This window comes from Staurois parvus, unplaced genomic scaffold (genome assembly GCF_062004578.1).
Source record: "Staurois parvus isolate SC_StPar_1 unplaced genomic scaffold, SC_StPar_1.0 ptg000154l, whole genome shotgun sequence".
Lineage (NCBI taxonomy): Eukaryota > Metazoa > Chordata > Amphibia > Anura > Ranidae > Staurois > Staurois parvus.
This window is the reverse complement of record NW_028317950.1, coordinates 1,934,497-1,958,495: the sequence shown is the minus strand read 5'-3', so window position 1 is coordinate 1,958,495 and position 23,999 is coordinate 1,934,497. Positions and strand designations below refer to the sequence as shown.

General features: G+C 43.3%; 1 protein-coding gene across 3 annotated transcripts in view; it reads left to right on the top strand.

Moving 5' to 3' along the window:
- The window catches only part of OPHN1 (oligophrenin 1), a 192,560-nt gene that overhangs the window by 78,961 nt on the left and 89,600 nt on the right, over nucleotides 1–23,999 (top strand). For all 3 annotated transcript variants that reach the window (XM_089674901.1, XM_089674900.1, XM_089674899.1), the window contains 6 exons: nucleotides 1,904–1,982; nucleotides 7,448–7,481; nucleotides 10,382–10,444; nucleotides 18,115–18,189; nucleotides 18,358–18,442; nucleotides 23,145–23,203. In XM_089674901.1, the coding sequence (XP_089531027.1) occupies nucleotides 1,904–1,982; nucleotides 7,448–7,481; nucleotides 10,382–10,444; nucleotides 18,115–18,189; nucleotides 18,358–18,442; nucleotides 23,145–23,203 (395 nt within the window). The remainder of the gene's footprint in view (nucleotides 1–1,903; nucleotides 1,983–7,447; nucleotides 7,482–10,381; nucleotides 10,445–18,114; nucleotides 18,190–18,357; nucleotides 18,443–23,144; nucleotides 23,204–23,999) is intronic.

Here is a 23,999-nt window from a genome sequence, read left to right as displayed (position 1 = left end):
GAGCTGCATGGTCGAGTTGCCAGAAAGAAGCCTTTACTGCGCCAATGCCACAAAAAAGCCCAGTTACAATATGCCTGAAAACACCATGCAGCTCATTTTTGTTCAAGTATCATCGTATTGTGCTCCTTGAAACAACCACAAAGTCTTTTTCCATTGACTATTTATACAAAGACACTAATTGCAAGTTAAAAAGCCACAGATGGGGGGAAATTAACCTTTAATTGCCATTTTAACCCGTGTGTGTCACATTGTTTGTCTGCACCAAGGCGAACATTCCAGGGGATGGAAACTTTTGATCATGGTCATTTGGGTGATTTCTGTTATTATGATTTAAAAAGGAACCAAACAACTACTAAATGGCTTTATGTGATCACTATCCTTAAATAAAAGACAGATTTGTGGCAGGATCAGTCATATTTTCAATATCAATGCCAAAATTTCACAATTTCTGCCAGAGGGTGCAAAGTTTTGAACACAACTGTATATATAGGGGTCTGCTATCACATAATAACTAAGCCTTGTTATGGGAAGATTTGTAATGTCTGTCTCACTATTTCTTAAGGCTCCATTCACACTTGTGCGACTCCAAAGTCGTGCAATTTCTATTGCAACTTTGGATGGGTGTGACTTTGACTGCTGACTTTGACTGTTGCATTGATAACATTAAGATGTGAGTTTCATGCGACTTTTGAGAGTTTACATTGCTGTCTGACACTCGGGTTGCATCAACGTAGTGCAGGGACCTTTTTAAAGTCGCTTAGATTTGAAAGGCTTTCATTGTAATACATGGGCTGCGACATGTCATGTGACTTTGTGTCCAAAGTAGCACAAGTATGACTGGAACCTAAGTGAACCTGTGCAAAGCAACATGTCCCTTTTAAATTAGACCTCCATAGACCCTCTACTGACAGTCACTGGAGTCATAGCTCACACCAGATGGTGGACTCCCTGTTTGGCCACAGTGGGCGAATTTGGAAACAGTGGGCGAATTTGGAAACAGTGGGGGAGATGTACTAAAACTGGAGCACACAGAAACTGGTGCAGCTGTGCAGTAGCCAATCAGCTTCTAGCTTTAGCTTTTTTAATTCAGCTCTGACAATAAAACCTGGAAGCTGTTTGGTTTTTACGCAGAGGTGCACCAAATTCTGTGCATACCAGTTTTAATAAATCTCCCCCATTGACAGCATTGTCACCCTGAACAAGGACCTTCATGGCAGGATTACCGGGAAATACTTTAAAACCCATCTGAGGAAACTTAAAAATGATTCCCTGAAGTGGTGCTCGCTCATACTGCAAGGGGTAATTGCTCATTTAGGTCTAGGGGACTTGTTAGGTGCTTGTTAAGTACTAACCTGATCCTCTGCACTGTTGGACTGGTCCCCGCAGCGTCATTTCCCTATGATCTGGCAGTCTAAGGTCCTGATGACATCAATACCAATGTAGGGTCCGTAGCCCTGCACTGCACGTGATGACACCGAGGGACAGTCCACCGCCATAACATGGAGGAGCGCCATCTGCCAGGGGAAGAGGATCATGCAAGTCAAAGTGCTTCTCCTCTCCCCTAAATAAAACGGGCAGCTAACCCATGCAGTGCAGATGCAGCTCCATTCTAAGGGATCATTTTTACATTTCCCAGTGTTGGTCTTTAATGAAAGCTGCAGATTTAAAATGATTGGAATCTGCTTTTGAAATAACTATTAAAAGTGAATGGGATTTCAATGATTGGGTAAAATCATGCTGGAGATACTTCATGGGACATTTATATTTGCTGTGGGGTTGAGTGTGGAGGATTGTTTCCTTCTCAGATAATTCAGGTCAATGGTGGGCTTACTGCAATGGAGTTAGATCTTGCTTTGTGTGTGCTGTGAACTGGAATAATAGTGTCTGCCATCCTGTGTTTCAGACAAAGCATCATCACTTTTCAGGCCCTTTCCGAAACGAATCGCCGCCTGTGGATTGAAGCGATGGATGGGAAAGAGCCGGTGAGTATAGTTTTCTATGGTTGGAGTGACCTCTACTGCCCAATCCTAATTCTGCAACCTGCAAACCTTCACCAGCTGCACTAGAGAAATGAAGGGGACTTTATGTGCAAAACAACACCATACTACTATGTAATAAATCTTTCTAAATAAATGCCCTTAATGATGATGCACACCTTAAAGTGGAATGCCAGGGAAAAAAATGTTTGCTGTAGGCACAGGTGAAATAAGGAGGGGACACCATAAGTGTGTCTTTGAGTTGGTTTTATTTTTGCGGTGAGTTCCAGTCCACAAAGTGGTTAGACAGGGCTCTGTGTGGTCCAATTGAGTTCCTCCAAACCAAACTGGAATTTGTGCCTATATGTAAGGTTAGGGTCTAATGTTGGATGAGAAGACCTGGCTCACTATTGGTGTTCCAATTCATTTCAAAGATGTCCAGTAGGGTTGAGGTCAGCTTTCTGTGTAGGCCACTTGAGCTCCTAATCGCTACACTCATCAAACCATGTCTTTGGGAATATGTGACTATATGTGAGGTCAGGTACTGGTGTTGAATGAGAAGACCTGGCTCACGACTGGCATTCCAGTTCATCCCAAGGGTATTCAGTAGGGTTGAGGTCAGGGCTCTGTGCAGCCCACTTGAGCTCCTCTTCACCACTCTCATAAAGCCATGTCTTTGGGAATTTGTGCCTGTATGTAAGGTTAGGTTCTGATGTTGGATGAGAAGACTTGGCTCACCATTGGTGTTCCTATTCATCCCAAAGGTTTTCAGTAGGGTTGAGGTCAGGGCTCTGTGCAGGCCACTTGAGCTCTTCTTCACCACATTCATCAAACCATGTGTTTGGAAATGTTGTGAGGTCAAATACCGATGTTGGAGGAGAAGACCTGGTTCACAATCGGTTTTCCAATTCACCCCAAAGGTGCTTAGTAGGGTTGAGGTCAGGCGCTGATGTTGGATGAGAAGACCTGATCCCAAAGGTTTTCAGTATGGTTGATGTTGGGTACTGCTGTTGAATGAAAAGACCCAATCAAAAAGGTGTTCAGTGTGGTTGAGGTCAGGGCTCTGAGAAAGCATGTTCCTCCATTCCAAGCTCCTCAAACCATGTCTTTATGGAGCTGGCTTTGTAAACAGGGGCACAGCCATGCTGGAACAGAAAAGGGTCTTCACCAAACTGTTACCACAAGGTTTGAAGCTCACACTTGTCTAAAATGTCTTTGTATAATATAGTATTAACAGGACCCTTCAATGCAATCATGTTTAAGAAATCCATATATGTTTGGCCATATACTGTAGGTAGGTGAGATGGTTAGGTTTCCACATTTATTTGGCCAACACTGTAGAAAACTTTTCAGAAATGTCTCAACCAGCAGTCCTAAAGAGTACAGCTCAGAATGTCAGATCTAGCGCGTAGCTATGCTAGGGTTTTATGTAGCAGCCAACATGCCCATGTCTCATAATATTTGAAGTGGGGTTTTTTTAGTTTGTTAGATGATAATTTGGTTTTGCTGAATTCTGATGGCTCCACAAAGTATAAATACTGTATACAAAGAAATAGATTCATCTGTGTACACAAATCTTTTCATTCTCAAATCGCCATCCAGATCCAAAATGTTCCTTATTGTCTGTAACACTGTTTGCTTTTCTATGGCCAAAGTACAGCCATGATAAAGTATACTTTATGATTCTATTGAATTTTGTAGTAACTGAGCAATGGTGTAACCATAGACATGGCAGCTCAGTCAGCTGCTATGGAGCCCTGGAGTAGAAGGTATCCCTACTAGGGAAGGCAGTGTGTATGTAAGGATAACACAGATCCAGTGTTCAGTGTTCTCCCATCGGTGAGCAGATTTGCTGCCATCAGAGCTTCTGATCATACTGGCTATAAGTCTGATAATAAAGTGGTACCGAAGCCTAAGGGCTGGATCACACTGGGAATTGCACAGGAATGCACCATGCTTTCCTGTGTAATTCACATGCAGTTCTGTGCTGTGCAGTTTCAGACCATTCATTTTGAATGGGCTGAAATCGCACCGCACCAAAAATAGTGTATGAACTAATTTTGGAAACGCCCTGCAGCCAGATCTCATAGTATTTTTGTACCGTGCGATCCGGTGCAGGCAAATGCACAGCATTTGCAACCTGCGTTTGTGGTGTCATTATCTTATTATTGTGTATTAGCAATGTGGTGCAATGAATGCGGGTTTCCCGCACCGCGTTCTGGTGTGAACTGGTCCTTAAGGTTTTTTTTCAACTTAGCGCTTTCTCTACAATAAGGTAAAAAACCTTCTGTGTAGATTTTTCCTCCCCAGTTCCCCCCTTTTATACTTACCTTAGCCCAATCTTAGTCCAGTGCTATGCACAAGAGCTGCGGCTCTCTCTGCGCTCTCTTCCTGGCTCTTGCTGCTGTCAATCAAATTCTGTGATGAGGGAGTGGAGGCAGGGTGGAGACACACTGTCTATAGACAGAGACAGGGTGGCTCAGGATCGAGCTCGCATGAGTGCCTCCATAGGAAGTGGCCATGGGAACACTTGCAGCAGAAGAGGAGCCAGGAGCGCCAGCAGGGAACCTCAGAAAAGGAGGATCGGGGCTGCTCTGCGCAAAGCCATTACAAAGAGCAGGCAAGTACAACATGTTTATTTAAAAAAAACGCACAAAGATTTACAATCACTTTGACTATGACTGCTGCAGTCTTCCTGAGGCTAAAAAAAATCCCAGAGTGTCTTTTCAGAGAAAAACTATTAATCCACAAAGTTTGCATTAGGATTTCCAAGTACTTGTGCTTAGGACAACTAACCATTGTCTATCAATATAAAATTAAAATATACGTTTTTATTGACAGAAAATAGCACTTGTTGGCTGGGGTTTTGGAATGACTTAGAATTTACACCGAAGCCCTAAAATTTTATACACCAAGCGATTTGATAATGTACATTTAAAGGTAATTTCCTTCAAAGCTGCTCTTCCCTGGCAACTTCTATGGAAGTCTGGACAGTTCTCCTATACTCTACTTTGTTAGTGATTGTATAGGTTTTTTCTTTTGTTTTTTGTTTTTTTTGTTTTTTTTTTCAAATGACAAACATGTTATACTCACCTGCTCTGTGTAACGGTTTTGCACAGAGCAGCCCCGAACTTCCTCTTCTAGGGTCCCCCGCCGACGCTTCTGGCTCCTCCTGCCTTCTGAGTGCCCCCATAGCAAGCTGCTTACTATGGAAACACTTGTGCGTGCTCGCTCCCAAGCCACACTGTGGGCATCTATTGACATCCCATGCTCTATTGACACCAGTGGCTCCCTCCGCTTTCACTGAGTGCGGGATCAAAATTTGGCTTGAGTAAGGAAGGGGAGCTGCACATAAAAGGTGTTTTTTTTGTTTTGTTTTTGGTTTTGTTTGGTTTTTTTTTGTTTGTTTTTTTTTTTTTTTCCTAGGGATGTACCAATACCCTTTTTTGAACGGCAAGTACGAGTACCAATACTTTTAGTCAAGTACTCACCAATACCGAGTACAGATACTTTGCGGTGCGATTTGCATCAGTACAAAATGTATGGAAGCAAATTGCACTGCAAAGAATAGCATGTGATTTCCTGTCCAAATCGTATGCAGTTTCTCCACTGCTCCTGTGTGAACCCAGGCTTGTCATAGCCTGAGTTCACACAGGAGCAGTGCAGGAAACTTCCCTGCACCGATCCCATGCTGAGCAGAGTGGGAGAGAAGGGCGTGTGGGGATGTATACCTTGGTCGCAGATGGAGGCAGATGCTTCAGATTCTCAACTGTAGGAGAGGAGAGAAAAGTGCTGGGATTTCAAATCCCCAGACCTGTGAAGCAGCTTTCTGTCCTCTGGCCACTCAAAAGTCCTCTAGCATGAACTGTCATTCCTGCAAGGCGAGGAGAGAGAGCTGTGGGAATTTCCAGTATCGGTAGCATTTTTTACGATTACTCCTGAAAATACTTGTATTGGTGCATCAGTATTTTTTACCTTTTAAGTGAAAGTTCACTCTCTCAATCAACTTTGGCTATTTTTAACCATTATGCTGCTATTTTTAGTGAATAGATAGGAAGGTATATTATGGGCAGCACAGTGGCTAAATGGTTAGCACTTCTGCCTGGCAGTACTAGGGTCGTTGGTTTGAATTCCAACCATGGCACCACCTGCCTGGAGTTTGCATCTTCTCCCTGTGCCTGTGTGGGTTTCCTCTGGGTACTCCAGTTTTCTCCCACACTCCAAAGACATGCTGGTAGGTGAATTAGATCCTGTCTAAATTGGCCCTAGTATGTGTATGTATGAATGTGAGTTAGGGACCTTAGATTGTGCGCCCCTTGAAGGTTAGGGACTGATACGAATGCACAATATATATGTAAAGCGCTGCGTAAAACTGACAGTGCTATATAAGTACCTGAAATAAAAAAAAATGTTTACTCTCCTTTTTATTAGTTTTTGAAAAGATTGAGGTAAAAAAGAACAATGTCCACGACTGACCAAAATGTGCACACATATTCAAAGAAGGCAAACACATGCATACCCGTACATACATCGAATATACAGTAAGGCCTGCAATAACCAGAGCACTGTAGTCTGAGCATAAAAAAGAAAGAGGAAAGACAGCAATGCTCATTTTGGAAAATAACAAAATGCATATTGGGTATGGTAATGTAAGCTAGGCACACAGAAAACAATAGGGTTTCAATACACTCACCTGCCACTTTATTAGGTTCACCTGTTCAATTGCTGGGTAACACAAGTTGCTAATCAGCCAATCACATGGCAGCAGGTCAATGCATTTAGACATCTAGGCATGGTGAAGAAGACTTGCTGAAGCTCAAACTGATCATCAGAATGGGGAAGAAAGGGGTTTTAAGTGACTTTGAACGTGGGATGGTTGTTGGTTCCTGACGGGCTGATCTGAGTATTTAAAAATGTTGATCTACTGGGATTTTCATGCGCAACCATCTCTAGATACAGAGAATGGTCCGAAAAAGGAGAGGAGAATGGGCAGACTGGTTGCTGTGACATTCAGATGGTAGGGCCAGAATTTGGCGTAAACATGAAAGCATGGATCCATCCTGCCTTGTATCAACAGTTCTGGCTGGTGGTGGTGGTAGTGTAATGGTGTGGGGGAGATTTTCTTGACACTAGCAAGGTGTACCTAATAGAGTGGTCAGTGAGTGTATAATATAGAGGAGGTAGAGCCTTCATATGTAGGTGTCCATTTTTGGGGTTTGTGTGGAATGTGTCCGATTTTTGGGTTTTTTTTTCTCCACTTTTGTGTCATACCAATACAAACAAAAGAAATAAACCCGAGCATGCCAAAACATATGTATCTGCAACAATTTTCTGGGTGAAGTGGTGCATTATCTGATAGAAATGCAGGGGGAACAAGGTTTTTAGCCATGACTGTGTACAGTTGCACTGGTAAAACAAGTTGTATTAGGATATTGATTTGCTGTATCTGTTGTGTCTGTCTTTCCCAACAGATCTATCACAGTCCAATTACAAAACGTGAAGAAAGTGAGTACAATGTTTTCTTTTCTGTGTACACATGCATATAAAACACACATAAAATATTTTAACATCCATTTAAAGTGAATCTGTGACCCAGATACTGCAAATTACCAGCCAATCTATTTAGTAAATGTTGATTTTAAGATTTTTACAAAAATCCTAGCTATTCTTCTCCTGCCTCTTGTACCCTCGTTGGTTCATAACGCCCAAGTGGGTTGTATCCCTGCGAAGGAGGCAAGAGATGATACTTATAGGGCACTTAACTTGATCCACCTGGCCTACTCCAAGGACATCCTGATGTTACTAATCTTGGCTGACGCAGAGAAGGCGTTTGGGTGAATTGGGCATTTTTCAGGCAGGTTTTGAGATGTGTAGGTCTTGGACTCTACAGGTGAACTGGGATAAATGCCATTTATTCCTACTCCATGGTGACAGAGCCAGTGAAGCTCTTTCAGTGGCATTTTCCTAAGTAATGGAATAAGACAGGGCTGCTGCTTATCTCTCCAGTTTTTGTACTAGTATTGGAGCCTTTATTGTGCCGGATAAGAAAGAACCAGACATTGGAGATCTTCAGAGTTTGAGTGCCCGCCATGCAGGGCCGGTGCTAGACTATTTTGCAACCTAGGCAAGACCAGCTACTTGGACCCCCCCCACCAAACAAAAGCCCCCAAAAACTTCACCTGCAGTTCTACTTCACCCCTCCTAGCACACATCCTTTTTCCCTTCAAATTTTCCACTGTAGCTCAAATCCTCTCCCCTACATCCTTCTCCTAGCATAAATCCCCCAAATCCCTCATCCTAGCACTACCCCCTTCAAATTGCCCTTCCAAGCCCAATCCTCCCCTCTTAACACAATTTCCCCACCACAATCCCCCCTCCTAGCACATTTCCCCCTCCCCGCAATCCCCCTCCTAACACAAATCCCCCCCATTCCCCTTTCCTAGCACACAGCACCTCCCAATCCCCCTCCTAGCACAATTTCCCCCCCCCCCCCGCAATCCCCCCTCTTAACACAAATTCCCCTCTCCTAGTACACATTCTCCCCCCCCCCAGACACAATCTTCCCTCCTAGCACAACCCCCCCATCCCCCTCCTAGTACAAATTCCAGCCCCAATCCCCCCTCCTAACACAAATCCCGCCCCAGTCCCCTCTTCTACCACAAATCCCCCCCATTCCTACCCTCCCGGCACCAATCACCTTCCTTTCAATTCCCCCACCTAGCACAAACTCCCCCAAATCCCTCCTCTAGCTAAAACCCCTCCAAATGACCCTTCCCAGCATAAAATCCTCCCACCTTAACCAAATCCCCCCCTCCCTTTTAGCACAAGTCCCCCTCCCAAATCTCCTTTCTACTCTTAGCACATATCCCTTCATTCCTAGCACAAACCTCTCATCCCAGTACAAATGATTGTTACCCCCCCCCCCCCTCCTTTCATTGTGTAGTTACCCGAGCCTGTAACCTCCATTCCTCTCCCCCCAAACTTACAGGCAGGATATCAGGTAGAGTGATCCTCCATGCAGCAGATGACACAGGATCACTCTTGGATTCGGCTGTGCACAGCGGCCAGGCACAGCATCCATGGAAAGGCCTGGGGGCACAACTGAAATCTGAGGGACATAGCCCACCCCAGCACCCCCCTAGATCCGGCGATGACATCGAGTAAGGAAACCATCGGCCGTGGCTGTGCCCTAGGAGGCAGTGCGCCCTAGTTTCCCTGCCACCATGGGTATACTTGAATGATCACAACTACGGTTACACTGTGTAGCAGGCACCTCCTGTTACCCAAACATTTTTTCATTTTGTCTTGTAGGGAGCCCTAGGGGCCACGAATACTGAGGTGCTGCTATATAGAAATAGTGAGCAGAACCTGTGTCTGCCTTGTCCAGTACGCCTCCTGTGCTCCACTATTTGCCCTTCACTGTGATAGGCAGCCCTACTAGCAATGACCAAATTCGTCTGTGTGTGGTCAATCTACAATCAGATAAGCCTTGTTCAATAGACAAACAATAAAAAAAAAAGCTACCAAAAAGTGTCTTTCAGGGTGGTCCAAATGCTTCATGTATCTGTAGCCTAAGACTAAAATATGAGGGGTTCATGAATGTTGTACATTGCATTTATACTACCTTTAATTACCCGAATTTGACTTTCCTCTTGCAAGTTTTGTACAGCAGAGCTTAAAGTGAGCAAGGGAGAAGCATCAAAAGGATCCAACTAATTCATGTGCTGATGAGGAGCATGTTGATAGGAGTAGAGAGAAGAGTGACAGAGAGATGAGCTCATCACTGCATTGCTTCTCCTTCACTTTCCAGCCGCAGGCCTGGATTGGGTCTATGATGGCCTGGGCTCAGAGGAAATAAGTTGGATGATGTTGCCTGTCTTTTAACCCTGAAATCTGAGGACATTACGTGGTGAAAAAGATGGGGAAGCCACTCAACATTGAAGATTTCAATCAATAGCAAAGATGCAACCACAATTTTACAATCCTAAATATCAATCACATCTCCACCATGTGATCTTCTTATCTGATCTATCAAAATATGTTCATATTCATGAACAAAGTATCTTGGTGCTGCCAATTGATGCAAAATGATCAAAAATTTTTTACCTTGGCTGACTGACTCTGTTTGATTAAATCCGATCTAAATCGATAGAAAGGGAAGTTATTGCTATTCGATTGGTTTCTGATTCGATCATTTTGATTGAATCACGCAGCAATCAGATAATAAAATCGAAGCATGTATGGCCACTATCAGGGATCCTGTTGTTGGCAATTTGCTTTAAATGCCAAAAATGCCCGTGTGAAACTTCTATTAAAAACCAAATTAATTCATCCTGTATGATGTTTTACAATTAAACTACTTGATCAGTGTCCTGTTATCTGACCAATATTTTTCCCATGTCTAGTGGAATTGAACGAAGTTGGGTTCCGTTTTGTCCGGAAGTGCATTAATGCTGTAGAAGCTACAGGTATGTAGCTTAACTTAGACTTTTTTCCTTTTTTTTTATCAATAAATTCTGTTTATTAAAATTAGGACATAAGCTATATGACTAAAAGTTTGTGGACACCTAACCATCACACCTGTATGACCTTGTAGGCCACCCGCTTCCAAAACCATGGGCATTAATATAGAGTTCAATTAATAAAAAAAGGTTGCGCTTATTAATCACCAATTAAGATATTTAAACATCAACAACGAAAAATTGTACTATTATTTTAAATTGATCTAAATCACAAAAAAGTCCTTTGTATCAAATATAGTGTAAAACACTATATTTGATACGAATGACTATTTTGTGATTTATATCAATTTAAAATAACACAATTTTTCGTTGTTGATGTTTATCTTAATTGGTGATTAATAAGCGCAACCTTTTTTTATTAATTTATATTATATATATATATATATATATATATATATATATATATATATATATATATATATATATATATACAGTTGCAAGAAAAAGTATGTGAACCCCTTGTGATTACGTGGAGTTTTGCATGAATTGGGCATAAAATGTGCTCTGAACGTCATCTAAGTCACAACAATAAAAGAACACAGTCTGCTGAACATAATACTACACAAACATTAGATGTTGCCATGGTTTAATTGCACATAACATGTAAACATTCACAGTGCAGGGAGGAAAAAGTATGTGAACCTTTGGACTTAATAACTGGTTGACCCTCCTTTGGCAGCAATAACCTCAACCAAACGTTTCCTGTAGGTGCAGATCAGACCTGCACAACGATCTGGAGTAATTTTGGACCACTCCTCTTCACAAAACTGTTTCAGTGTAGCAATATTCTTGGGATGTCTGGTGTGAATCGTTCTCTTAAGGTCCTGCCACAGCATTTCAATCGGGTTGAGGTCAGGACTCTTGACTGGGTCACTCCAGAAGGCGTATTCTGTGCTGTTGCAGCCATTGTTTTGTTGAATTACTTGTATGCTTTGGGTCATTGTCCTGTTGCATCACCCATCCTCTGCGGAGCTTCAGTTGGCGGACAGATGGTCGTACGTTTTCCTGCAAAATGTCTTGATAAACTCTGGAATTCATTTTCCCATCAATGACAACAATCCGTCCAGGCCCTGAGGCAGCAAAGCAGCCCCAAACCATGATGCTCCCTCCGCCATGTTTTACAGTGGGGATGAGGTTTTGATGTTGGTGTGCTGTGCCTTTTTTTTCTCCACACATAGTGTTGTGTGTTCTTCCCAAACAACTCAATCTTGGTTTCATCTGTCCACAGTATATTTTGCCAGTAGTGCTGTGGAACATCCAGGTGCTCTTTTGCAAACTTCAAACGTGCTGCAATATTCTTTTTGGACAGCAATGGCTTCCTCCGTGGTGTCCTCCCATGTACTCCATTCTTGTTTAATGTTTTCCTTATTGTAGATGTGTCAACAAAAATGTTAGCATGTGCCAGAGATTTCTGTAGATCTTTAGCTGACACTCTGGGATTCTTCTTTACCTCATGCAGCATTCTGCGCTGTGCTCTTGCAGTCATTTTTACAGGACGACCACGACTAGGGAGAGTAGCAACAGTGCTAAACTTTCTCCATTTGTAGACAGTCTGTCTTACCGTGGACACATGAACATCAAGGCTTTTGGAGATACTTTTGTAACCCTTTCCAGCTTCATGCAAGTCAACAATTCTTGATCGTAGGTCTTCTGAGAGCTCTTTTCTGCGTGAGGCATGGTTCACATCAGACAGTGCTTCTTGAAACCAGTAAACCCAAAACAGGTGTGTGTTTTTTAAGGGCAGGGCAGCTGTCAGCAACACATCCAATATCATCACACTGATTGGAGTCAAGGTTGGCTCACTCCTGGCTCCAATTAGCTCTGGGAGAAGTCATTAAGCTAGGGCCTCACATTCTTTTTCCTCCCTGCACTGTGAATGTTTACATGTTATGTGCAATTAAACCATGGCAAAATGTAATGTTTGTGTAGTATTATGTTCAGCAGACTGTGTTCTTCTATTGTTGTGACTTAGAGGACGTTCAGAGCACATTTTATGCCCAATTCATGCAAAACTCCACGTAATCCCAAGGGGTTCACATACTTTTTCTTGCAACTGTATGTATATATATATATATATATATATATATATATATATATATATATATATATTAATTTATTTTAAAAAAAATTCAATATGTTTTGAGTAGTTGAATATTTTTTGGCGCTGTCCATATTCTGAATATTAATATTGAGTTTCCCTTCTCTGCATCTATAACAGCCTTTATACCTCTAGGGAGGACATTCCTTAAGATTTCAGAATGTGTCTGTGAGAGGTTATGCCCATTTGTAAAGTCAAAGTTTTGGTGCCGCCTAGCAGGTCATATAAGCTTTCCCAAGGTGCAGGATCTAAGCGTCCGTTGTCTTCACCATAGCTCCTGATGGTGGAGATGGGCCGGAGACCCTAGTGATCACAGTTTACTTCACTGAAAACTTTCACCAGGTCTTGACCCTGAGGATCAGACCTACCAAGAGGAAATACCAACAGGAACTGAATGGCTACGGTGTGGAGACTGTAATCTAGGTGGCAGGCAGGAGGATAGTCAGGTCCAGGTAGGGGTCAACGCAGGCGGCAAGCCAGAGAGTAATTGAATACAGGCAAGGCTCTTGGCAGGCAGCAAACAGGAGTGTGTTCAGGTCCAGGCAGGGGTCTAAAGAAGGAATCAAGAGCGTAGTCAGATCAAGCTAGAAATGGTCAATCAATCTCACAGGTAAGTACTATAGCTCTTTGCACATGGGGAGCTGGCGATAAGACGGATCACGTTAAAGTCTGGTGCTTAAATATCCTTCCTGGTTAGAGGACATGCCTAGCGTCCCTACTGTGAACTCTGGAAGTCCCAGCGGGGATTCTGTGAGAACCATTGAAAGTCTTGGCAGGGATTTTGTGAGTACCATTGGAAGTCTTGACAGGGATTCTGTGAGTACCATTGGAAGCCTTGGCAGGGATCCTGTGAGAACCATTGGAAGTCTTGGCAAGGATCCTGTGAGTAGCATTGGAAGTGTTGCCAGGGATTCTGTGAGTACCATTGGAAGTCTTGCCAGGTATTCTGTGAGAAACATTGGAAGTGTTGACAGGGATCCTGTGAGAACCATTGGAAGTCTTGGCAGGGATTCTGTGAGTACCATTGAATCCTAGTAGGAATCCTTGTCCTTCAAGGGATTATGGAGTAGGAGTTCTGGAAGACCAGACACATTTTCTAAGAGTACCCTAGCTGTCAATTACTGACATTGGTTGAGAATACCTGGCTCACAATCAGCGTTTCAATTCATCCCAAAGTTGTTCAGTAGGGTTGAGGTCAGAAATCTGAGGGCCACTCCAGTTCCTCCACACCAAACCGATCAAACCATATCTTTATTGAGCTGCCTTTGTGCCCTAGGGCACAGTCATGGTGGAACAGAAAAGGTCCTCCCCCAAACTGTTATCACAAGGTTTGAAGAATTATCTAAAATATATTTTTATGCTGTAGAATTAAGTGACCTTACTTGGAGACATCTGAACTCCCTCAATTGGAGGGATATTTACATACTTTTGGTCATAAAACCTATCTTCTAATTTTGTCTTAAGCCACTATGTAGAATCTTAAGCGTTCAAATAAATGACCTCCTTTACTTGTTCTTTTGACATTTTTCCAAAAACTCAGACTGCTCCCCCTTTGTGTTGTGTTGTATTTTGATATCGTTTTATTTACTTGTGGATCCTTCTGATGACCTTGAATTTACTTTAAATTCCACTAACAAACCACAAGTAGAGCCTTTAAAATGTTTTTCTTTGTTGGTTCTGAGGGATTGTTGTTGGGAGGTCTCATAGCGATAAGACTTTATATAAATTCTCAGTTCTTTTGATGTGCTACAGAAAAAATGTTAACAGGTTTTTTTTTTTGGTGTGAAAAAGTTACAAAATCCGTGGAGAACTGTAGGCAAGACACACCAATCAGTCATACATACAGTATTAAAGTTAAAAAAAACATTAACCTATGTTTGCTTTTGTTTGTTTTTTTATTTTTTTAAATAATATTCCTTATATTTGTAAGCCTCTAATGGGGCCCTAAAGTGCAGGGCTTTTTTTCTCAGCAAATAGCTGCAGGTACTTCTCCGAGTCACCCTTTGTCTCCACCCCCTACCCACCTCTGAGCACTGTTTCCTGGTTCCAACTCCTACTCACCCCCTAGTACTGCCCTTTTAAATGGAAACTATTATTTTTGTGGTGCTAAGTAATTTGTATGGATTTTGTTCATGATAACAAGAAAATCAGTAACAAAGATCCCCTGCAACCAGCAACAATAGACTCCCACTAGCATCAATAGACCCTCCAGCAGCCAGCATCAATAGACCCCTCCCTGAACAGTAGACCTCTCCCAGCAATATAAAACCCCACTACCGAGAAGAGATCCCCCACCACCAACAATATACCTCCCCAGCAACAATAGACCACCCTTGCAGCAATCGATCCCTCCAGCATAATTGGATCCCCCAGCAGCCAGCAACAGTAGTCCCCCAGCACACCCCACCAGCTTACATTCAGTGCTGGAGGTGCCAGAGCTGCATTCCCCCACGTTTCTGCTGAAAAGCAGCACTGCTAAAGTATATCTAAATCCAAAAACAAAAATGTAATATAATGCAGCTTACCAGTCCTTAGATGCAGTGGCTGTATTCGATTGCCTGTATTTCAGGCTTTTTGCTTTTATTATCACCTGGTGATCCAGAGCAACATTGTCAAGACAAGTGTATAGGACACCTCCCTGAAATATGGCAGTTGGGGTGTTTTGTAGTTCACAGAGTTGAACTAGATAGGGCTGTTTGCATTGTTTGAGATAACACTGCAAAGTGCACTGGGCAGAACTGGATTTCTAGCAGGATGAACAAGCATTGTTTTTGCACTTATTGAACAGAGCTAAGAAAATGTACTAATGGTATACTTAACAGACTAAAAGAGAGAAGAGAAGTTTGTTAGGGTTTACATTAGGGTAAATTTTTCAGCCTTCCTTTCCATGGTATATTGCCAGTGCAAGCCGCTTTGTGTTCTAGTGTTACAATGCTACTTAGCAGGTCACCCTCCTTGTCTCGCTCCCATCCTAGACTCTAAATGTATGAGTTGACACATAAAAAGCCGACACATACCACTACCTCCTCTGCTGATGCTTACAAACTGAAATTCCAACAATGCTGCCCACCACATCCTTTCCCATTCATACTACATCTCTTTCTATCTTCCCTCTCTCTCTCTCCTCTCTCTTCCCTCTCTCTCTCTCCTCTCTCTTCCCCCTCTCTCTTCCCCCTCTCTCTCTTCTCTCCCCCCTCTCTCTCTCCCCCCCTCTCTCTCCCCCCCCCTCTCTCTCCCCCCCCCTCTCTCCTTCCCCCCTCTCTCTCCTTCCCCCCTCTCTCTCCTTCCCCCCTCTTTCTCTCCCCCCTCTCTCTCCTTCCCCCCTCTCTCTCCTTCCCCCCTCTCTCTCCTTCCCCCCTCTTTCTCTCCCCCCCCCTCTTTCTCTCCCCCCCCTCTTTCTCCCCCCCCTCTTTCTCTCCCCCCCCCCTCTTTCTCTCCCCCCCTCTTTCTCCCCCCCCTCTTTCTCCTCCCCCCTCTTTCTCCTCCCCCCCCCTCTTTCTCCTTCCCCCCCCTCTTTCTCCTCCCCCCTCTTTTCCCCCCCTCTCTCTTCCCCCCCTCTCTCTTCCCCCCCCTCTCTTCCCCCCCCCCTCTCTTCCCCCCCCCCTCTCTCTTCCCCCCCCTCTCTCTTCCCCCCCCCCTCTCTCTCTTCCCCCCCCCTCTCTCTCTTCCCCCCCCTCTCTCTCTTCCCCCCCTCTCTCTCTTCCCCCCCCCTCTCTCTCTTCCCCCCCCCTCTCTCTCTCCCCCCCCTCTTCCCCTCCCCCCTCTCTCTCTCCCCCTCTCCCCCCCCCTCTCTCTCTCCCCCTCTTCCCCCCCCCCTCTCTCTCTCCCCCTCTTCCCCCCCCCCCTCTTCCCTCTCTCTCTCTTCTTCCTGTTTTCCACTCACTCTGTCATCACATATACACACCTGATTCTTTTTTTCCTGGTCAGTGATGCTGATGCATATGTATTTCCTGGCTTCTCACATCCTTACTACCTCTGTGACCAAGCCCCGGTGGGTGGGGCGAAACGTGTCAAAGACTGTGCCCAGAACGGCGGCTGAGGCCATTCCTCAACATTGGATTCCTGGGACCGGTTGAGCAGCGTCCATTCCTTCACTTGCATTGGCTGACACTAGAATCGCTTGGATTCCTGTAGCTTTGCTGATACATCCACTTCAGGGGATCCCCAAGCTGGAAGGCTGGGGATGACACAGCTGTGATACACATGGCGATGGAACTTCAGTAAGCCCAGAACAATTGTGATGAGCATTAAGGACATTTAATTGATATTGTGTTTTTGAAGGTATCATTTTAATGAGTCTCAGGCTGACATAGGTAGATCACAATTTGACTTGTTCAGCAGGGAGCAGCTGAATTTTGATCCATATATGGCCATCCCTATTCGACAGAAGATGATTGTTAGATCGACTTCTGTTGACCAGGAATGTCTGGAAAATTTTTTCTTGATCAAGTGGCAGCAGCCACTGATCAATGTATTCTTACAGCGGAGGATTCCATTGACAGAATACAATGTCTTAGCCGCTACAAAGAGTGGCAACCACCCCAACCTATAACTAGCCTAAGGTGCACATGGAAGGGCAACGCACATCACAAACCAACACAGATTTCCCAGCACACTTACTAGCTAGCCTGCAAAACAACCAAATTGACCCTGTCTAATAATTTACATTAAAAACAGAGGGTTCTGTTTGCACACATTTTCAAATATATGGGTAAGCCGCAGTGCCTGTATCAAGGCTCCTCTGTTTACTGTAGTCCTAATGCTTTAATTTTCAGACAGGGTCGCTCTGGATGCCTTCAGCATCCATTGTGCATTTGTTGGGCGTCACATGCTTCCCTGTGCCTTTTAAGGAGGGGTGGGCTCCCTCCAGGCACACCTGCCCTTAATCTATCCACTGCTATATGTGGGTGTACTTGGGACTCTGAAAGTTATAGTTAGGAATGCAGTATACAGAGGAGCCTTGATGTAGGTGCTGTGGCTTATGCTATGTAGATTGCACATAGGGTGCTTTGCAGACTTCTCGTAGGGTGCTTTGCAGACTTCTCGTAGGGTGCTTTGCAGACTTCTCGTAGGGTGCTTTGATGACTTCTCGTAGGGTGCTTTGCAGACTTCTCGTAGGGTGCTTTGCAGACTTCTCGTAGGGTGCTTTGCAGACTTCTCGTAAGGTGCTTTGCAGACTTCTCGTAGGGTGCTTTGCAGACTTCTCGTAGGGTGCTTTGCAGACTTCTCGTAGGGTGCTTTGCAGACTTCTCGTAGGGTGCTTTGCAGACTTCTCGTAGGGTTCTTTGCAGACTTCTCGTAGGGTTCTTTGCAGACTTCTCGTAGGCTGCTTTGCAGACTTCTCGTAGGGCGCTTTGCAGGCTTCACGTAGGGTACTCGGCAGATTTCACGTAGTGTGCTCTGCAATCATTTCAAGGGTCAGGATGGACGGTGATGTCACCTGGAATTTGATGAGGTCATGACTGTTAGATTGTTATCATCTAAGGTCATTCATTCATCTGTTATGGTTCTCTTGTAGGAATGTCTACAGAAGGAGTGTACAGGACAGTGGGAAGCAACATCCAAGTGCAAAAGCTGCTGAATGCATTTTTCGGTAAGGTCTTCATGGCACCCCGACGGACGTATAGTTCCAAAATATCACTATAAGCACTAAATGAAGTAATCAGAATTCTTCTACTCCTCTAAATAATATACAGTATTGTGCTGCACCCCCAGAAACTTGACAGGTTGACATTTTACCATTTTCTTGCTGTTTTTCTAGATCCCAAATGTCCTGGGAATATGGACTTGCAGAGCAGTGACTGCGACATCAAGACGGTTACTAGCGCATTAAAGTTCTATCTCAGGTATCTGAGCTACAAAGCTTACAATTAATATTTAAGTGATGCTAAACGATATCTTATTTATAAAATCCATACACAGCCACTATTAATGGCCCTGTAATCTATTTTTCATAAAATCTTTATTACTGTGTTTTTCTGCCTCCTTGTGAGCTTCTGCGTGAGCTCCCAAACTTTTCCTTTTCCTCCTCCTCCTTTCCATTGCTTAGGAATGAGCAGTGCACATGAGTTCCTTCTAAGAGGATGTTAAATCACAGTAGCGAAAAGAAGGAATTTTGGAGATTTCAAGAAGGCTTAGAAGGGACTTTTTGGAGTTAAGAATACGGACGTGAAATGATTTTTCTTTTCACTTTAAAATGTAACCAAAACATATATAAAAATTAAGGTAAAAAACCTTCTGTGTTCAGTTTCCCCCTCAGCCCCCCCCCCCCCCCAATACTTATCTGAGCCCAACCTAGCGATCTGCACGAGAGCAGTGGCTCTTCAAGCTCACTCCCTTCTCAATGGCTCAGAGACAGCAGCGGGAGCCATTGCTTTCAATCATAGCAAGTGAAGAGGGATTGGGGGCAGGGCTGAGTCGCGCTCTGTGTCAGACACACAGCTGGCTCATTTGCAAACCCGCACGTGTGCCCCCTTAGAAAAGGCTTGCTATAGGGGCACTCAGCGGGGGGGGGGGAGAGCCAGGAGCACTGGAGGGGGACCTGAGAAAAGAAGGATCAGACTGCACTGTGCAAAACCATTACACAGAGCAGGTAAGTATAACATGTTTGTTATTTTAAAAAAATGTATTACCTTTTACAATCACTTTAAATTGAAATCCAAGTAGTATCAGCTCTGGGTTAGTGAATAATGAACAGCACACTTAACAGAATGTTGAATAAAAATCCTCTAATAGATACACTAAATACAGAATTGAATGTCAAACTAGTTGCTCGAATATGTGTCTGTCAACCTAACCTCCAGAAAAGCCCATCAACAATGCCACAGAAAAACAAAAATAAATATTGCAAAAGGAGAAAAAGGGAGGTAATAAAGAAATCTAAAATTAAGAAAGAGGTGGTGTATTTTGGGCCAGTGGACAATAGCATGGGGACCTGTGATTGGGGGATTGTACGCATGGCGTGGTCTAAACTTCTTTGCAAGGACCAACGTGAGTTCCTTTGATGTCAGTTCAATTTTAATATCAGTTTACAGGGAATTTTTCATGAATGAGTATCCAGGTATTAAATTCTAGGTATAATTTGTTTTACATAGTTACTGTACATTGGCCCAGCTTGGATCATTGGAACTACAGTATGTATATACAATAATTATGGGATCCCCCTTGGCAGCTGGAAATCCCTGTATAGACTCCACTACTCCAGTGATATCCACTGGTTTCCAGGTCCTGTGCCGAGCTGCTACCCTGCTGCATTCTGCACAAAGCAGAGAGGTGGGGTGGTGATGTCACATTCCCCCCCTCATTCAATCAGAGAATGCTTTGCAATCATTGAGAAAATGCAAAGCATTCTCTGAATAGCACGTGTGCTAAATGGTTGCAATTCCACATTGTGAATACAAGCGGTTGGCTGCTCAGCTTGGGACCTAGGAGCTAGTAGAAATCACTGTAGTAGAGGTGCCTAAAACCACTAGTGATTACCAGCTCCTAGAGGGATCCCACAGGTAGGGGTGGGCAGGAGGGGCAGCTGCCCTGGGCACAGCAGAGCAAGGGGACAGAGAATGGACCCAGAGCAGTAAACCTGTTCTGTGGCATGCATTGACAATGGAGGAGGGAAGTTCCGCATTCTTGCCCTCAGCGCTAGACAAACCTGTCCCAGTACTGCCCACAGGTATGGTATATACATAGCTAACATTGGTCCAAGCTGGATCCTTAGCTGGAATTCTTCTTTTGAGTATGGGTTGTGTCCCTCCCTCAAAATGTGACTGGATAGTGAAAGGGGAAGCAGCAGACTGATGATCTCATCTCTCTGTCCTTTTCTCCTATCAGCATGTTTCTTGTTAGCAAATGAGCAATGCAGCACACCAGATTGGCTGTGTATGCTACTTCTCTTACTGGGGGTTGAACTCTGCTGTATAGACACTACAAGAAGCTGTCACTGAGTCAGATGCAAGTGTTTACACTGCTTGTAATTGAATATATGGTATATTATTAATTCCTAAGATGTGATGGCTGCATTCACTTTCTTTTTTAGTCTTTCTTTCTTCTGTATTCATCTGGTGATCTGGCCAGTAAATCTGTTGTTTTTCAAAAGAACATGCTCTCCAAATGTAGCAGTTTCATGGATGAGACAAACCATTTAACACTACAATGATCCGCTTTCATTCATTTTTGTAAAACGTTTATCCCAAAAGGAAAAAAAAATGGTTTGCTGTAACTGCCCATAAAGTAATAAGCTGGGGTGTTTTGCTTCAGTTTTAGTGTATCTAAATCTGCTAGTTCATCTAACACTCCCCTCCCCTCAGACTGACAGTGCTACTGTCCAAAGGTGCCTCTTGTGTTTCTTTATCCAGAGTGTGTGTGTGTGTGTGGGGGGGGGGGGGGGGCGCTCTAATAGGAGGTGTGTTACTAGCTAGATCAACCGAGAGCAAAAATAGAAAACTAATGCAGCCACCACATCTAAGGATTGGTAAGCTGCAAAATATTACTCCTTTTTGGTTTTGGTCTTTTTACTGCTAATACAGGTGTTGTCCCTCCCCCCAGAATGTGACTGGATAGTGAAAGGAGAAGCAGCAGACTGATAATCTCGTCTCTCCGTCCTTTTTCTCCTATCAGGATGTTTCTTGTTAGCCAATGAGCAGTGAAATACACCTGATCGGCTCTGTGTGCTGCTTCTCTTACTGGCATTTGAGCTCTACTGTACAAGGGCTGCAAGAAGCTGTCACTGAGTCAGATTCAAGTACTTACCGTGCTTGTATTTAACCAGTTCACAACTGCCCTATAGCAGATTTACTGCTACAGGACGGCCACTCTGTGCAAAATCACGGGTGCATATATACGCGATTTTGCACTTCCTGATTGAGGGGGCGTACGCACTCCTGGTGCACCACTTCTGCTGTGATTAGGCACAACAGAAGCCGATCAGCACATACTGACCAATGGACAACCGCCAGCACACGCGTATTGGTGAGCAGAGAGACAGGACACAGCTCTGCCTATGTAAATCCTGTCAGCAGTCATGTGCTGGATTTTGTTTCCCTACAAGGCAGGGCGTAAAATCCAGCACATCCCTTATTAAAAACACATGAAAGTAAACACAAAATCACTGGTTAGGTACATAGTTAACCCTTTGATCGTCCTAGATGTTTAACCCCTCCCCAGCCAGTGTTATTAGTACAGTGACCGTTTGTGGGAACCAGTGACACTAATACAGTGATCAGTGCTAAAAACAAAGTGTCAGTTAGCATCAGATTGTCGCAATATCAGTCCTGCTATAGGTCACTAATCGCCATTGTGGTGTTAAGTTAACTAATCATTTTGTGGTGTTAAGTAATTTGTATGGAATTTTGTTAATGATAGCAAAAGAAAGCAGTAAAATAGACCCCTGAAGCCAACAACAATAGGTCCTCCACAGCAACATCAGACCCACTGCAACAATAGATCCCCCCACAAGTATGGGCCCCCCTACAATGATGGACTCCCTGCAACAAAATACCACCCCAAGAACAATAGATTCACCTCAGCGACAATAGACTCCCAGCAACAACAACAGATCTCCAAGCAGGCTGGATCAATAGACCTTCTAGCAGCCAGCATCAATAGACTTCTCCTTCAACAGTAGATCCTCCTAGTAGCAACTTATTCCCCCCCCCCCCCAGCAACAAAGTACCCCCTCAGTAACAATAATCCCCCAACAGCAACAATAGACTTGCCCAGCAAAAATACATCCCCCACTAGCATCAATAGACCCTCCAGCACACCCCAGAATCACTTGCCAATAACATACATTCAGTGCTGGAGGTGCTGGAACTACGTTCTGCTGAAAAAAGCCCTGCTAGTATGAAAAAAAAAAAAACAATTCCAGTATATACACCATAGTTTGTAGACACTATAACTTTTGCGCAAACCAAACAATATATGCTTTTTTTTCCCCAAAAATATTTAGCAGAATACATATTGGCCTAAATTTATGGAGAAATCAGATTTCTTTTTTTATTGGATATGTTTTATAACAGTAAGTACAAAAAGTATATTTTTTTAAATTTTCAGTCTTTTTTAGTTTATATAATTAAAAAAATTATATATATAGATAGATAGATATAGATACAATGTAAGAAAAAGAAACCCAGTGGTGATCAAATACCAGCAAAAAAGCTCTATTTAAATATAAATGTAATTTGTGTACAGTGTTGCATGACCGTGCAATTGTCAGTTAAAGTAACCGTGTCCTACAGCAAAAAAAAGGCCTGGTCATGAAGGTGTGTGTGGGGGGGGGGGGGTAAATCTTCTGGAGGGTAAGTGGTTAATTTAAATGTACTGATGTATTAAAAAATAGAGTTGCATTCCTTTATATATTTGAGTTCAGATTTTACTGTATCAAAAGTATATTGTCCTCATGTCTGCAGTAGTTTTCCTATTGGAAGTTTGATTACAAGCACAGAGGGTGTCATGACAACGGCGGTTCTCAGCATTGATTGCCTATCTGGAGTGTCCCTATAGCATTTTTATAATTAACATATCTCCATATAAACGTTTTCTTTTATTGACCAGGAATCTGTCGGAGCCTGTTATGACGTATAAGCTGCATCGGGAGCTCGTATCTGCTGCAAGTAAGTACATAAATTAAAATATCGACCAATTAGCGTGTTAGTGTCACAGCCCAATCAGAGGCAGATCATCCACAAGAAATCTCTTAAGCATAAAACGTAAATGGACTTTCTCTGTACCCCATGAACCAGTACACCAATTTTATAAAAAATACAAATTTTATAACAAAAATCACAATTTTATACAACAAATTAAAATCTTTGTTTTTAATTTGTTTTTATTTAAATTGTGATTTTTGTAATAACATTTTATTTTTTTTTCTAATTCTTTATTTAGAAAGACATTGTGCATAGACAGAATGTCAACAAACAATAAACTGCGCCAAAGATCCAAAGGCAGTATAGCGACAAATAGATGGGTTGTGAGGCACATCAGTTCACATAGTTTCTGGTAACGGGAAAATAAAATTAGTATTTTTGATGACATTGGTGGGCTGGTTCATGGGGTACGGAGAAAGTCCATTTACGTTTTATGCCTAAAGTGGTTGTAAACTCTTACATATTCCCAGTGAAGGGACTGACCTCAGGTGATACATAGAGATGAAACAAATCCTCTTGAATAAGTTATACCTGTTTACCTGAAGTCGTCTTTTCTCTACATCCATTCAAAGTCCAGAAATTATAAAGCTTGTCTGAGATTCCAGAAAAGAAAGCTGAAGCTACACTCTGCAGAGCTCAGTTCGGTTAGGAGAGCTGATTGGAAGGAATGACCCCCCTCCCCTTCACGCAACACACAGGAACAGAGCTGAGGCTGTCAATCAGCTGGAGGTCCCTCCCTTGTCACCATTTTTCCCTTGGT